The 17,932-nt window shown below is 40.3% G+C and overlaps 1 protein-coding gene across 4 annotated transcripts in view; it reads left to right on the top strand.

The window, feature by feature from the left end:
* Positions 1 to 17,932, top strand: part of tpst1 (tyrosylprotein sulfotransferase 1) — a 43,940-nt gene that overhangs the window by 18,574 nt on the left and 7,434 nt on the right. For all 4 annotated transcript variants that reach the window (XR_004695144.2, XR_004695143.2, XM_035153453.2 and 1 more), the window contains exon 3: positions 5,879 to 6,077. Coding sequence is in view for 2 of the 4 variants with exons in the window: in XM_035153453.2 (XP_035009344.1) it covers positions 5,879 to 6,077 (199 nt within the window). In the remaining 2 variants the exon portion in view is untranslated. The remainder of the gene's footprint in view (positions 1 to 5,878; positions 6,078 to 17,932) is intronic.

Raw genomic sequence — 17,932 nt, 5'->3', positions numbered from 1 at the left:
TCATCAATCCTGGAATAGGTCCAAAAGAGCTCCCAGAGGATTGTCCCATCGTCCATGTTCCTGTCACTACAGCTAGAGAGAGAGAGGCTAAAGAATGCGCTGCTCTGAATAAAGATGCCCACCCTCCACTGATTGTGCTCATGTGACTCAGCACCCCCCCATATAACTACAGTATTTTCCTGTTTAAAAGTAGTCCTGTGTACTCAAATACATACCAGTACTATACAGTATGCCATGCATTTTTCAAATATTTCCCTATAAAAACCTTTTTAAAAACCGATGAATAGATTCAGTCAACAGAAACGCTTGAGTGCAGCTGTCTCTGTCTGTTCAGCTGTGAACAGCATGTGGAACACAGGGAAAAAAACTGCAAGACCTCAACTCTCTAAAAGAGCAGCACGGGTGAACAGTGGCTGAACCGCAGCCGATGTTCAGATCTAATCTGTTCCGCAGCCCTTCCGCAGCCAGTGTTCTAGGGGCGTGAGTGTTTAAATACAAGCCGTATGTTTACTGTGTGTGCAACACTTTACTTTCACTCCATATAGGTGAACCTGCAGTGCCTCCCTGTAGATTGCGTTTTTTCTCTCTCACTAGCAGCTGTCATATGTATGTATATCTATAATAAGATGTTATTTTATTAAAGTTGACAAGCTATGACCTTGATCATTACAATAATCAAATTATACAAAGCCTAATGCTATAAATTGAACGCTACTTATCCATTGTCAAAAACCAACCTACATGCATGAATACAACCAAACAACACTTAACAGATAAACTTATATATATATATTATACAATTATTCTGTTTACTGAATCCATTTATTTGTACAACAAGGTTTTGATTTTTATTGCACGACTGTAAAGTCTTTGCATTTAGTTGCCTATGTATTTGTACTTTTATTCAAGCAATACAGTATTCATACCAGAAACCTTACATTGTAGCTCCCCTGCAGTCATGCTGCCTGTGTCAACAATAGACACCCTATTAACAAACCTGCAAGATATCAAAGGTCATCTTAAAGTGCTGCGTGGCATGTCGTTGTTCAAGCAGAGATGCCATGGAGACTCTTGAGTGTTCTTCAGCCTTGCCACTACGATGCTGGACCTCTACAAATCAATGGTAAGGACACTTGAGGTTCTCAGTAAGGCAGCAGTGTCCTTGTCTCTCACTTGTGTCTAGACACTGGAAAACCTTCAGTGGTCATGTTTTCATAAAACAGGGGCTTGCGTGTAGAACCTCCTACAGCTGTACTATGAAACTGAAAAACAAATGAGGCCAAAACAGATGCAAGGTTTGCACAGGGAGGGAGAGGGGAAAAGCTCTTTGGCATCCAGATGCAGATCTTGGTCATTTAGTGTGCACATCACCCCTCTAGAAATCGACTTCCATCAAATATTAATGAATTGGTACCTTAACCAGAGCCCTCTGAGTTGAGCAGAAGATAGGCATGGAGACATTGCTTTGCCCTGCATGTCTACGTCTAATAACAAGTGTTAGCAGCCACAGTCAGAGACAATGTTCATGATGATTAAAGAGAAAACAGCGATTTATTGCCTAAAACGGATTCTTAAAAACAAACGGTAGCAAATCAAACTATTTTCTGTCTCTTCAAATGTGGTGTTTAGTTGGAATGTAACCTGTACACTCTTTGGCCCCTATTGAACATAATCCAAATAATAACAATTTCAGTTATAACAAAATGTCGTGAAATTTCTTTCCCTGATTTTTTTGTTACGACAGAACTGAATTGCCAATTTTAATATCCCCTAAATAGCTTTGATTCAAGTCATGTCTCTGCTCTCTCTCTTACCAACATTTCCTGTTTGACTAAATGTTGAAAAATAATCTTTAAAAAAAAAAGAAGAAGAATAGGCCAACTACAAGAGGTCACTACCTTTTACCATCATAAATGTTTTGCTCCATCGCCTCTCAAGTACTTTGCCCTTGGTGCATTACAGTCAACCCCCCTGACATGCCTCTTATCCACTGCAACCACCAGCGCTCCTCGCTCTCAACTATCCCAAAGCTTTGGGTCTCTAAGGAATATCTCAATAGTGGGGAGCCAGGCCCCATGGCGGGACCTTCTCTTAGCGTTAACATCAATTACCTGGCTTTGATTTAGTAAAGGCCTGCCTTGCTGAGTGACTTGCTCCATTATCTTATCCAAGAACAGAGAGCCACTCCATCCCTCCTCCCTAACTCTCTATCCTATTTGCAATCTTGATTTCTCTATCTATTCTCTCTTATCAGCTGTTGGTGATACAGAACACCACCTTGTGTTAAATAGGTTCGGTTATGATAACTGACAAGCTGCAGGCAATAAAGGGCATCAACCCGAAGGGAAGTGGTCATGTGATGACCTTTGTGTTTGAATGAACAGTTGAAGTGTTGTTATAACTTACCTTTTAAATGTATGGTATCAGCTTCAGCACTGAAAAGGACTGTGTTCTACCATTTAGTTCTTTAAAGACTTGACTAAAGCTGCAATTACTGATTATTTTCAATGTAGATATAATCTACCAATTATTTCATCATGCATCTATCATATCATTTATATCTGAAATTCCTGATTGCCATAATATTTTGTTTCTCAAAGGCCAAGGCAACGTAATCAAATTTCTGTTCAGTCCAAAATGTAAAGAAAAATTCAGATTTTACAATTACATATGATTAAGAAATGTAGAAAATCCTAACAAATGACAAGTGCAAACTGGGGAGGGGGTTGATTATTGTGAACATGCATGTAATATTCCCTCATCTGCACAGTTATACTACGGCATGGTACAAGCATACCAGGCTTATAATATGCATCTGCCCTAATTCTGAAGGAGTGGTGGTAATAATTTTGTAGCTGTGGGCCATAATTGCCATAATTTGCTATATCTATAAATCTGAAATATCCACTGAAGATTTTCATCTCTCTGTCAACTTTGTGTCATTCTAAGAGCAGGAGTATCTTTAACGCGCACTGTGTCATGTCATGTGTGTGTTTTTGTGATTAGACATAGTTTGGAGACCAGACGTACTAGTTGGGGGTTTCTTCTGGTGAAAGATCCTGTAGTCTGTGACCCCCGCTGTTGCCAGTCAGTGATGCTAAAGTCATGACTGCAAGACAGCTAGTCGTGCTATGTTAACTGCACAAGGATTCGTCAACTTTTAAAGTCCTGCTGTCTGAACTTGGCATTATGGTCTCTTGATTTATAGGTTGGGGGGGATATGTATGTACACAAGCACTTCAAAATCAACATTTTATATCATGGATTCAACAAAAATATTGGAAATAGATTTCTTAAGCTGCACATTCATGCTTCAAATCTTCTGCTGTTGTAGAACTATCATACTGAAGGTAGGATGTATTGTCTGCCTGTGTCTGCAGGATTACTCAAAGGGTAAGGCAGCAGATGTTGCAGCGGTTACAGTAAACATCACAGTCGTACAGTGAAGTTTGAAAAACATCACAATCAATATTTATTTGTATAGCCCATATTCACAAATTCCAATTTGTCTCATAGGGCTTTAACAAGATGTGACATCCTCTGCTCTTAACCCTAAACAAGAGTAAGGAAAAACTACCAAAAAATCTCTGTTAACGGGGGGGAAAAAATGTAGAAACTTCAGAGAGAAGTTATGACGTTTCTGTTGATCTAATACACAGAGAGAAGCCATCTTTAATTATACTGCAGCATGTTGGCATGCATTTGACTGCTCACCACTGTACCTTAAAAGTAGAAGAAAAATTACTGGTGTAAAAATGTAATCTGATAGAAAAACATTAGTCAATTAATCCGAGCAAAAGTAACTGTGTTAGAGATTTGTTGATTTTAACTGTGGAATAATTTTTAAGTATGTATTGCTGTGGAGTTGTAGTGGATAATATAGAGGTGTTTGTGTTATTCATGAATTATTGTTATAAATAGGATGGACAAAATAATTGAAAGACCTGGACATGACAGTGGGTGTCATGACAGTGGTTGCAAATATTGATGATCAGTCGCTTCGATATTGGACCTTAAATTTGATAGATTGTCTGCATCTAACATGTTGGTGAAGCTGAACTGTGTTAGCAAGACTCAGTCTTTGTCTTTATCAGTTTATCTTCCATGTCAACACTTAGCAGCCTCTTGGGTCTTGATGGAGTTACCTAAAGTGATTCCCTACCTATTTGTTGCAGAGTGGATATTTGGATCACGGCCCATCTCTCAAAAACCATCTCCACCATCCTCCTGAGATGACAAAACCAGCTCACTCTATTAATCATGCAGGAGACTATACCCATAGAGTGTAAAAATTGAATTGCAAAGTAAATGGATTAGAGGAAAGTGAATTGCAAGATTGAGGTATAGGGTCCGACAGGAAACATACGGATGGAGACGCTGGACTCTAGATGGTATATAGACATTTGTGGGGAGAGGGAGCAACTTGAACATTGTGTGTATTATGTATTAGTTGTGTTTACATCCTCACCAATAGAACAAAATGTCAACAGTCAACAGTTATCGATATTGATCAAAAGGATTATCTTGTGCTGTTCAGATGTGGTAAAATTTCAGAAAAAAACACTCCAGTTGAGCAGCTCCGATGCTCTTGCTTGTTGAATATTTAATTTCACACAATGAATAATTTAACATTGGTATGACATAATGGTGGATTCCTTTTAAAATGCTCTAACCAATGGCTAATTAAGTGAAATGACAGGTTGAGCAGTATTCATCTTCACTCTGACAACAAGAATCAAGAAGCTTGACTTGCTTTAACAAGTAATAACAATTTAACCTGGCTTGGTCACATTCTGTTGGCATGTCTGAAAATGGTTTGCCTTCAGAGTCCAGAACTGAAGGATGCACCAGTCTGCTATAAGGTGGACCATTTAAGGACAAGCTGAGGAAACAATGTTGCCATTACACTGATTACCAATGCTAATGTCATGTCATGCGGCATTACTTGCACTTCTGTCCGTCCTGGGAGAGGGATCCTCCACATGTGGCTCTCTCTGAGGTTTCCATGTTTTTTGTCTCCTGTAAAAATGTATTTTTTGGGGTAGTTTTTCCAGAGGATTTCGCACCTTGTTAAGCCCTATGAGTAGAGCTGGGAGATATTTTTCACATCAGTCGATAATTATATATATATAGTGATATAAATTAAATAACCAGAACATTTTTTTTTTGCACAATTATGTTGATGTACAACGTTCTTATGTACAAGCGTTTTTTCTTATGCACAACACAGCTTTTACTTGCTCGTACAATCATCCTGTGCCACTGCACTTTACTTTTCATATAAACCACTACAGTGAAAAGGTCTATATAATGTACATAATCAGCATTTTTTTAGACTTAATTTTAGTATTTTATTTTGTTCTATTGCCTTTTTATATTTCTTCATTCTCTTATCTACCTCATTCTGACGTGCCTGCTGCTGAATGTCCCCGGTGTGTGGATCCATCAAGTTTTATCTTATCTTAACTTAAATCAACGCCACTGCACTGAGGCCCATTACTCTGCTGGTCAACAAGTGACTCTGCTCCTCTGATGTTTTCTAATCATCACACTTAGAACTGATCTTTATAAAAACTGATGAATTCATATTCATGTTCCTGGATAAACGGGGCGTCGCTTCTTCTGCAACAGTAAAGTTAAACAGTTGCATTACGTATTAATCTGCGGGAGGAACTTCTGCCTGCAGGAGTGTGTGTGTTTGTATGCCAGTGTGTTCGTCTCTGTCCCTTTGTCACATGCAGTTACAACTACATGGTTAGGGTAAGGTTTGCTAAATTGATCCACTTGGGATTAAAGCCTTGAATATTAGGTGTTCCAAACATATACTTCAGCAACCAAGCAAAAACTTGCAAATACATTGTCACTTTTGTCTTGTAAGGGTGGAGAGGTCTACAGACCAGGTCATCAAGCCTGTCAATGTGGAGGCCTTGTCCAAGTGGGTGGGGAAGATCCCAGCAGACGTGGTGAGGGACATGGCTGTCATTGCACCAATGCTGTCCAGACTGGGCTACGATCCACACGCCAACCCTCCCAACTACGGCCGGCCTGACCCCAAGGTCCTGGACAACACCAGAAGGGTGAGTATTGGACGGATATGTTCAGTATTTCATTTTCAGTCAGTCTTTAAGGGACTTTAAGGATGATTTAACTTCTAGAATCTGAAATACCAGTAATTCCACATATTTGGAAAAATGTACTTATCTACTCTCTTGCTGAGAACTGAATGTGAACATTATTACCACTTATACTGTATGGAAAAATAGAAGCTGCAGTCAGCAGTTTGTTAGCGTAACAAAAAGCAGGCACCAATTGAAATAAATGGCCAAGAAATGTTCCATTACATGATAAAACCACAGCTTATGTTCTTGAAGACGTCCATCAGCTACTATTCAAGTGATTCATATAGATTGGGACATTTTATGACATTTACACTTGGTCACTTCAGGCTAGATTCACAAACCTCCAGAATGAATGCCTGCTGACTGACAAAATTGTATTATCTGATTTTATCATACGACATAATTGGGGGGGAAAAACCAACAATGTGAGCTATCAGCATGGTGGATAAGGATGTCATTAGTGCTGCAGTGATTCGGTTATGTGCTCTCAACAATTTCTCAAAGCAAAGTTATGGCAGGCGGTGGCCATTACTTCCAGAGGTAAAACAATGAATCTATTCAACCACAACGTAACTGAATGAGCATGCTGAGGGCGTGTCACTAATGTGGGTGCAACCCCTCTCATCTGTCTCTCACAAGGTCCTGAAACGTGAATCGTTACAAATGACAAGCATAGAAAAAATGCAATAAAAGTGGGAGAAGTGACTGGGCGTTTCACACTTTATCTTCTAGGATATGATGTTGTTCAAAGCTGTGGAAAACATGGGATTTAAGACATAGGTGCACATGGCCATTTTAAATCAGTGTTAAATGTAACGTTTTGTTTTAAATGGTGCAAACAGTTGTGTACATAGGCTGGATGGAGCCCGAATAATCTCAACAGTACATTTCAAAATCTGGATCATGATTGTGTGTTAAAATGATTGTGATATGATATTTCTTATTAGGACAAATTGCCTATTAACATTTTATCAAAAGATGTGTTAATTTGTGAGCTTTAGAGGGGTTACAAGATGAGTATTATTACTTATGAAGACCATCATTTACCCCCGAACCCCGACATTCAACGGGTACAACAACAAGCGGAGAAAGCAGAATCGCGGGCTGACCTTATATATACAGTCTATGGGGCTGACCAGCACGGAGCAATGCACGTCCCGTGTGAACAGCCAGGCGGCTGCGCGCTTGAGAACGGCGCTGCGTTGCCTCGCAGCGGCGCTTCCGCGTCCGGTGTTAACCCGGCATAACGAGTGGGGGGGGCTCGGTGTCTTTGTGCCAGTGTTACAGTAGTGCTGAACACTGCGGAAGTCTTCCACAGCGCGGAGAAATGCTCGTCCCGTGTGAACAGCCAGGCGGCTGCGTGCTTGGGAACAGCGCTGCGCTGCCTCGCAGCCTCGCTGCCTCCGGTGTAAACCCGGCATAACGAGTGTGGGGGGATGGGGGGTGGGGACGGGGGATGGGGGATGAGGGGATGAGGGGGGGGGCCAAGGCCATGTAGGGAGACTTCCAGTACCTTGTTACGACACAAAACCCAGGAAGCTCAATCGAGTCACTCAAGCATGACGTTTCTGACTTAGAGGAACTATAACAAAACGCGCGAGTGTTTTTTTCCCAGAGTTTTTGGGTTGGTAGACATGCCAGATACCCACATTAACCTGTAGAAGCACTAACAAAGTGGACTTTGCATGCTATGTCCCCTTTAAGAGAAAATCCACTTGAAGAGCATTTCCAGGATAAAGGACAACTGTAATTACATGTAATTGAGTGTCAGCAGTGAAACTATGCAATATGTAATAAGAACCTCTAGTTAAAATCTCTTAATATAAAGGAAGCACTCATTGATTGTCAGTGTACATCAGACATCATTAGTGGACAGCTCTAAACTCAGGTGTGAAAAGTTTTATAATGAACCGAAGGTATTTTTGAATTTCTACTTTTTTCTCCATTTCAAATATGTAAAATCTTGCTTTGGTGAGATATATATATTAAATAGCTCAGCCCCCTCCTGGCCTCTCTCCGGCTCTCTCTCGCCCTTGGTCTTTCTCTTGCTCTCTCATGCTCTCTCACACCAACACATTGACAATATAATCATCTATACCAGGGGTGTCATTTAAATTTTTATAACATCCCTCGAGGGCCCAGAGACTCTGACACGGTACAAACTGACTGCTGCTTCTGCTCTGATCATAAAGCAGTGACGCTAATAATCTATCATTGGCGGTCCGCAGTGGAAACCCTATATCCACACTTTTTGTGGCCACTGTTCGACATTTACCGCCTCGTTCACGTGTGTGAGTGAAATGGGGCGGTGTCTCACCCAAGACTCAGAGGAGATGAGAGACAGAGCAGCTAAATGCAGACGCACCGGTGAGACCAAGGACTTTTTCAAGGCACTACACACAGGTGTGTGTGTGTGTGTGTGTGTGTGTGTGTGTGTGTGTGTGTGTGTGTGTGTGTGTGTGTGTGTGTGTGTGTGTGTGTGTGTGTGTGTGTGTGTGTGTGTGTGTGTGTGTGTGTGTGTGTGTGTGTGTGTGTTTATACGGCCCGAATGCCAAACGTTCCCCAACCCTGATCTATATATTTGGATTGGTTTAAAACATCATCAGAGAGTGGGACACTGGAGACACGTGTCTTGAAATGTGGACACATGATCTAGGCCTATAGCAACATAACTAAGAGCTGGTCCAAGACAGACCTGAACCAGCTCTATCTACAATGTTCCTGCTGCTCCTTAAAAAGTACTAAAGTCTTAAATCAACAGCTGCTACTACTGCTACTATTGGTATTACCTCTTCAAATGACATGACACTAGGAACTCAATATGCTCTTGTCCAAAGTGACTGATACCTGGAACTACAACTCTATCAGTCAACCCTCTCTTCACATTACATAAACTATCCTCCTTATATTCTGGGAAGACATCTGCTATTTTTGGAGTAGAATGTTTTATTAAATTCCTTTTCTCAAGCTAAGCTATCAGGTGACATGTTCTGTATATTAGTTCTTATTTGGAGGACACAGGTCCTGCTGATACTCTTTAAGACATAAGTCTGTGTCTGTAATAATCTACAGTACTGGGAAGAAGATTATTTCACATTGCACCCTGGAGAGGAGACAAGAGTTGAGGATTGGGGAAAGGAGGAGCTTTAGTTTCCACTAGTTAAAATTTTCCCCTGTGATGATTTGTTGGTAAATTTGTAGCTGTCCAATGCTGGTAGACTGAAACATAACTCAAGTCATTCATTAAGTGAAAAGAAATGTTGATCCCTCAGGGTTCTGTCCTGGGTCCTCTCCTGTTCTCTCTGTACGCCAACTCTCACGGCTCTGTCATTCACTCACATGGCTTTTCCTACCACAGCTACCCCAGTAGTGAGGGGACAAGGTTCTGACACAGAGATCTAGAGATCGCTGTGCTTGCCCCGTCAATTTCACTGTGTCTGTCAGGCTTATCTCTTTTCCTCTTTCTCTCTCCATCTTTTCTGAGTAAAAACATCTCAGGGACGTCTTGGAATTGCCAACATCCATAATGAATTACAGACTTATTAAACAGAGAAACACCATTAACCCTATTAGTTGGATGGCCATCTGGTTCTTTGGTGGGTGTTTCAATTTCATTTTTGGAGCGCTGTGATGTCCGTCAACATCTCACTCAGATTCTGCCAGACTGTTTTCCACTGTGCTCTTGGAAGGCACCTGAGGTTCTTGAATCTGGGATCTAGAGCTGTTGGTGCCTTTAGCCATGGCAGGTTTGTGGCATATTACTCAGAGGTCCTCTGAGTGGAGTATTGAAGCGCACTGTATAGGCAGAGTTAACATCAAACAAGTCCAGTACTTGGAGTAGTGAGACTGACCCGCTACAGTTTAAACGTTGATTTGTTTGAAATGAGACCACAATATCCACACTGATCACCACATAATGGTCGATGCTTTTCTTAAATGAGTAAATTTCTTCATAGCTGCGCATTCATCAGCCCGTCCCCCTCTCTCTGTCTCTAGCGCTGACACAAATGCACTCACTCACAAACACACACCGACACACACCCACACAGTGTTATTGGACACGTGTAATGTGAGACTGTGTAAAAACAACAGAATTAGTACACTTAGTCAATGTATGTAGAGCGGGCTTGATTCAGTTTGCAGGGGGCAGCATGAATGATGGAGACACAGAGAGGAGCAGTAAATAACTGACAGAGCTGGTAAAAACTGTAAATCTAACTTTTTTTACAGTCCAAACATGTATGAAAAGACCCAAATTGAACACTGTAAGAGGACTACCTGATCACTATAACTGAATTATTTAAATAGCATCTGTATAGGAACTATTCTGTTCCAAGCTTTTTGATCCATATAAACGGTTGATTAAATATCTCTGATCACTATATCCGGTTTCCACTGTATTAGTCTGCCTTACCTGCACTGCATCAGCCACGGTCACAGTCGTCGAAGATGGGGATCTCATCAGCAGTGATTGTTAGTGCCATATGTGTGTTTAGTTGTAACAAGCAGGAGGCCCTCTCTTAATGTAACCTGCGATATATAATTTTAGCTTTGCTGAAACATCACCACTGCATCATCCTGACGTTTTCCGATCCAGCAGAAAGTGTCTTCCTGGTCACATAAAGCTGTGACTCGTACATCAGCAGGATGACACATCACCCAGTGGCAAGAATCTGCACACTCAGAGAAACCTAAATAGCATAGGCAGGCTGGTAGTGGTGGGGGGAGGGGTGTCGCAGAATACCAGCAGTTGAACAACTCACAGTAAAAAAGACCATCAGCCAATTCAGAATGTCCTTTCTTTCAGTCCTGATTTTGATGTACATATAAAGTTCTACTGTATTTTGCGTTATGTGAGTTTGCTAATGATGGTGAAAGTCTATAACAATGGTGCTTGGTAGACTTAACTTTAATCCAGTTTGGAGTTTTAGCCAAAATATTTTTCTAAAGCTTTGAGATGACTTTTCCATTTGTTTAAGCGGAATGAAGGGTGGGGGGTGGGTGTAGAATGAATTTGATGCAATTCATCATGTTGTCAAGACTGTTATGAGTCAAACGGAAAACATTTGTGAGATGTGAGTGGAGAGGGAATTTCTTTGGAAAAATATGTCTGACCACAAGTAGGGATGGAAACTACACAGAAGGTGGCAGAGTTGCAGAATGTCCCCTCCAGGGCTTTTCATAAGATTTAAACTTCAAAGTGGAAGTAACTTGCACTGATGTTGCTGAGTTTACTTTACATTATTACATTAGATGTTAGCACTCGGAGTCAAAAGTTAAATATAACTTCCTTTGAAGGACAAGGCTTTCATCGTCATACTATGATCAATGTATTGATCAGTATTGGCTCTGTTCTATTGAATACTGATGCTCCCCATTTTGTGTGGATTTTAACTGAATGGTGAAAAAATTGTGCTCTGAAGTATTGGCAATAAAACCTGATTCTTGTCTGTTGATGTTTTGAATAGCTATATTTTAATCATTAGATCTAGCAGGGCAGTGATAAGGTTAACACTTGTATCTAAGGCTGTAGGCTTGATTTTATGAAGATGGGGGAAAAACATTATTTCTGGTTAGCCTTATGTTAGTGTATTATGTTGTGTTTGCTGTTAAACCTAGAAGTAAATAATAATAATATCCATTTCATCTCTGTGTGTCCAGTAGAGAGCTAGATCAGGGGTATGTGTAGCCTAGCTTAACACATGCAGGTGGGGTATTAACACGTGCAGACTGGAGGTACTAGAGATGGAAACACTGACCCACTGGTTAGTGGACGACTTACTCGACCTTCACCCATGTTAATGAAAACCCTGAGGAATAAACTAAGGAAACTGTTACCATTCTGTTGTTCATTCTTTGATGGGGTCTATAGATGGGACAGAAGGACCTGTGTAAAAAGTGTTGATTGGGGATGGGCCCAACTGCGATTTCCCAACAGAACCATGAAAATGCACAACCCTATCAATCTGACCTAATGTGAACACAGAGTTGTAGTTGCACCTGGCGACAGTACTCTTGACATACTGCTTACAGTCATAGCAAAAAACTGTTGGTGAAAAATAGCTCCATTGTGTTGAATTCAGCTGCTTCAAAAACCACAATGTCCCATTGTGTGATGACTACAAAGAAGCAAATTTCCCAGAGGTTCTGACTATTCTTTTAAAGCTTAGTCTGCACACTATATGTAACCCCTTTTCCATCAAGGTTGCCCATATGTCAGTGTGTTAGTGACATATCAAATCCTCATGCTGTTCTTTCGATGTTATCACCATGTTGTCCAAGTTAATGCTTTTCAAATGTGCCTGTGGTCCTGTTTGCGTACTTTGGAGACAGCCAATATCCATGTCTGTGCTCCTCCCCCCTCTGCTCTCTGAAATAATTCTCCTCACAATAGACCTTACGTGTCTTGTTGAAAGCATGTGCGTGTTGAAGCTCAATTGCACAGATTTATGCTGTGTACATCTGCAGGTTATTAGTGTGACTTCCCTGCATCAAACACAGCTGCAGGGTTGATATTATTGTTTCTGTTCCCCTGGCTGGAGTTCCTGCATACGGAGGACCTCCTTCTTACCAGATCCAACTGAAGAAGTCGTCTCACAAAGTATCCTGGAGGCAGTGTATATATACATGTTCATTTTTAAGAGCAACAATCTCAGAGGTTTTTGAGCTGGCTCGGCAGTGTCTGAAGTTTGTTTTTATGAGGTCATTTACATCCAGGGTGGGGTGGCTGAGGGGTAGAGCGGTCGTCCTCCAACCTGAAGGTCGGCAGTTCGATCCCCAGTCTTCCCCATCTGCATGCCGAAGTGTCCTTGGGCAAGATGCTGAACCCTGAATTGCCCCTCATAGAACAACAAAGTGCTGCTAATAGATGCACTGTATGAATGTGTGTGTGAATGGGTGAATGTAAAACTGTACTGTAAAGAGCTTTGAGTGGTCATCAAGACTAGAAAAGCGCTATATAAATACAAAACCATTTACCATTTTACTGAAACTCAGCAGTATTGTTCAGGACGGAAGCTACTAAGCACCTAAAGCAGATAATGCTCTATTTCATATCATTCCAGTTGTTACCATGAAACTCTCCTTAGCTTTGTTTTGCTTGGTGGATTTATCAGATTATTTTTACCTTAGCAGTTGCCTGCTGCTGGAAAGGAGTTGAGTCCTGTGGTCAAACAGTGATCCAGAATATGCTGAAAGGTTGTGTTAGATGTTAAATCTGGATAAGTTCATCACAACGAGCAACCCTCTCACATTACTTCCATGACATCCATTATTAATATAAAAAGACAAGTTTGGCTTAAGGTGACATTTTATTTTTTAAACATTTTTTGTATGACTTGGCAGCTACAGGATAGCTGAGCATGAAGTCATATGACCTGACTTAAAATAGTAGCTACAAACTAAGCTGTCCCTTTACTTTTATGTTTTTGACGTTTGGATTTTTTAGTTCAATGAAACCATAATTAGGAAAAATATGGCTTTGCCATCTGTACCAACTTGAGTATTGTTTTGCACTAGTTATGTTGAATGTTAAGATACACATGAAAAAGATTTTTCTTTCCAGGTATGTTTCTTTGTAAGTCACAAATTGTCATTCTTTATTTATTATACCTTATCTGTATTTCAGTTTCTATTTTTCTTCTACTCCTCTAAATTACTCAAATTCAAGGTATTATATCTCTGTCTCCCCTCCATGTTGTATTGTATAAGACATCTGGTAGCCTATCGCAATATATCAATATTTTTAGGCTATATCGCGATACACGATATATATCGATATTTTGAAGTCTCCTCTCAATCACTGTATAAATGTTAAATTCATAAAAGTCCACAGAAAATGCCTAAGCTAGCAGACATTAGCATTTCCGACGTTCCCTGAATGCACCTTGTCGCAAGATATCAGCTGACATTTAGGCTTAAAACACGGTGTAAATGACCTCGTTTCGAGTCGAATATAAATGTCGGGGGCATGTCTTCTGATCATTGAGCAGCTGTGGATCATAGAGAAAACTCTGTGTTTTCACTGTTTGTTTCCACTGTTCTTCAACAAAGTCACCGACCGGCTGCTACACGTGAACGTGAAGTGAGTGAGTGGGGGCGGAGCCCCGGGGCCTGTTTGTGTGTGTGTCCGTGCTGGAGTGAACGTCGCTTACGTTCACTTTCATCATTTATAAACTTAGGTTCAGCGTTCACAAAGAATATTATAATAACCGAGTCTCTTCCCTTCCTCTCCTGATAAAAAAATATGCATGTGCTCAGGAGAGTTTTCTGGATGGATTGGGGGGGGTTAGTACTCTGTTGCCTTGAGTTTTCTCCCAGCTCCATCCAGATATTTACCTTCTATCTCATCTCTTCTTCAGCCCTGATTTCACCACACAACATGCAGTGTGGATCTAGTTGCTCAATAGAGAAATCCATTGGAAGCAGTTTGTTGAACAGAGTGTTACGTATATTGGGGAGTTTGACCTGGGCAGACCAGCCTTATCTCAGTGGTGCTTTGTTGTTTGTGTATTGTGAAGATACTGTGAAGACTCAGCTGGATTGAATTGAATCCATCTAAATGGTGTCAGCCCTTTTGTCAAAGCAGTAGGAGTGGACACATATGTTCCCATAGACCTTTGTCTTTATATTAATTTAATACAAAACGGTTCCAACAATTTGGTTATGGACATGTAACGTTGGAGAAGCAGCCAGAATGTTGGCAGAAAATGTGTTTGTTCACTCTACTTGTTCAGCTACCCAGAAGGCAGCATAAAAGCTATTTATGGCTGTCTTTCGTTGGTACCATTTCAAATTGCAATTTTAAAAAGATAATGTTTGTTTAGTCCTAGCCATGGACGAGGGCTGAGTTTGGTTTAGATTATTTTCAAATGGCATTCATTCATTCAGGAATGTTCTCTTTTTGTTGTTTGACTGTGCAAATAGTCTGTCCATGGGGGGCTTTTTTGCAAGTAAATATGTGATGCTCTGTGGTAAGAGGAAGAGTTACACACAGCCAACATTATTGTGGTGAGCTAACAGTCTCTGATCTTGCTTTGGGTTTAGGTCTCAAATTTGCCAGTACCATTAAAGTTCAGTGGGGTTGTGGTTACAGGTGGCAAGTTTACAAAACATGTAACTGGAGCTAATTGGAGAAAATCTTGCACGTAACATCCTTATGTATCTTTTCAACCAATGCTGCTCTCTGTCCAGGCTTCATGTCTTTCTGTTGGTAGAGGTTGTTCTGTGCGTGCTGTAAATTAGTCGTGTCAGGGCTGGCTCTTGGAACCGCAATCAATAGCTTTTAAGTGGCTTTGCAGTTGTTCTGATCCCTGGTGAGAAATGGATATTGGGATCAATAACTTCTCAGTTTCTCCACAGTAACAATGATAATATGAGTAAGTGGTGAGGTTACAAACAAATGTGCGTAAAGTTCCTTGTGTATTCACGTCTGTGGCTGGACCTTTTCCTTTATATTGATACAAGGACAGTTAATGATGTGGAAGCTAATCATATCCTATTGATTCCAGGCCTTCATCAATGCCTTGCCACCATTTGGCTCTGAAACCTCAAGAGAGATTAGTATTCATGAAAGCTTTGGTTGGATGAGGATAAAAAGAAGATTGTGCTTTGTTCAAGAGAACTTCAAAATTGAATGTCTCTTGATGGATGCATCTTGCTCTTTTTGCTAAAATTAACACTAAAAATGAGTTAATGTTTGTGATCCATGAAGAATCTTGGCGCATGCAGACAGATGTATAGTAAAGGTTAATCTTAAATTTGAGGTGGTTCCCTTTAGAGAGGGTGGAAGTTGCCAAGTGTGCAGCTGGAACTTTTTCTCCTGCCAACTGTAACTCAACAGGGGCTTAGTCACAGGGAGCCCAAGCCATTATACTGAAGCTGAAACTCTGCAGGGTTTAGTTTGGCACTTGCACACAGGACTGACCTGCTGCGTGTACCAGCAGGCACCTTGGCTGACCTGACTATGCTGGTCCCTCCCTAACTCAACTTTGCCTGGCTCTGCTTGGACATGTTGAGGCAGCCACACAGGGTTTCTGCTCACCTAGTCTTCCTGTGACGACAGTCCAACCCGTTCAGTGACTCGTTCCAACATGTCTGTCTCAGTCTTATATAAAAAAGGTCAGAATAGACTAACAAACAAAGCATTAAACAGACATAACCTCCTTGAGGAAATAATTTGTAATTATATTATATATTATATATTTATAATATATAATAATTTATAAATACTGTTGCAATGATGTGTATTATTTGATTGGTAGAGGAACTGATAAAGTGACAACATCTTTGATAATGGATCCATCACTTGCTTTGCAAAAAGGATATGCTGCTGTAATTATTAATAGATGAAAAATAATAAAATAAAATGAACACAAGGACAGTGTGCTTTGTTTTAGACTACATCTTAATCTTAATTATTGGATAAAGTCTGATCTTTGATCATAACAGTTTGAGTTGAGTCAACTCAATCACCCTTACAACCAACATCTTCAGGAACTTAACTTGAATGAATAACAGTCAACACAGCATACTACTACAAGAAATCATGATTGAAAAATATTGCATTAAAATACAAAAAACAACATAAATATATAATATTATTTATATAGACAAATGGCCTGAACATATTCAAATATGCAAATTATAGAGAACAATAGGGTGAATACAAAGTGCTCCTAAAAAAGAGACTTTCTCTGAGACGCGACCTACTGGCTGACAATCATGTCCAATGATGATCAGTTTATTGGTACTTTGAAGGGAGACATGGCGGAGTGACCAACCTGATAAAAACTGACAAAAGCACATGGAATATTATGCTCAATAAAGAATAGGAAAAAGATTGAGGATAGCTTATGTACTTGAGAGTGCAAGAGAGTAAGGAAGGTTTCTCTATACTTTGGCCTTCATGTAACATAAATCTTATCAAATGTTTTGCATAAAAATACTGAATAAATTAAATGCACTGACAATCTCTGAACAGAACTGTCATTTATCAAACACAATTAGTTTAAGCAAAATATAAAGTGCATCTTTCATTAATAAATGAAGGCTCTTATAGAACTGACAGGCTTGCTGTATGCGAGTGCATGCAACAATGATTCTGTCATTAATTGCTTTAGCCTGTGGAATGTAGGCCTTTTTTTGCCCCCTCACTAACGCTGGCTGCAAGCGCCTCGTATTCTCGCCATACATCGTTGTCACGATGACGGACTCTAAGGTGACTTATAAGATTGGTAGTGTTAAAATTTGCAAATGTTTTTCCACATTTTTTGCACATTTGTTGCAAATTGCAATCCCAAAGTCACTCTCAGAAAGTGTGAAAAGCATCCACACCCGCGACGCAGTTTACAGTTCCGACGTAAACGCATCACACTGGTATGACATGCACGGATGTATGACATCATGAGCACGACCAGGCACTCTGTGTTTATTGAATGTTTTATCTTGTATACTGTACTTTAAAGCTCAGCATGTAAAAGTGTGATAAATTCAAAAGTACAGATGGACCAGAAGAACTGACTTGTTATAATTATTATTATTAGAAACCCGTTCATTATTTAGAGGAAGAGTCTAATGAGCAGTAGAGTGCAGCTTGGAGTTGCTTCATCTAAATTTAAGAGGTCAGCTGGCTGTCTATGCTCCGGAAGGATGACGGTAAAGAGGTACACAGCCATTGAGTCAGCTGACTCACCACCAAGTCATGTGTTAGTAATCAGAGGACCCTTTTGTCAGACTGACCATATTTAAATCTTTCACCAGATGAATACTCTGCCTTTCATAACCATTTTAAAAGATCCCTCTGAGCTTACAGA

The sequence above is a fragment of the Hippoglossus stenolepis genome, chromosome 4 (assembly GCF_022539355.2).
Source record: "Hippoglossus stenolepis isolate QCI-W04-F060 chromosome 4, HSTE1.2, whole genome shotgun sequence".
In the NCBI taxonomy this organism is placed as follows: Eukaryota; Metazoa; Chordata; class Actinopteri; order Pleuronectiformes; family Pleuronectidae; genus Hippoglossus; species Hippoglossus stenolepis.
This window is presented reverse-complemented; position numbering and strand designations above follow the sequence as displayed.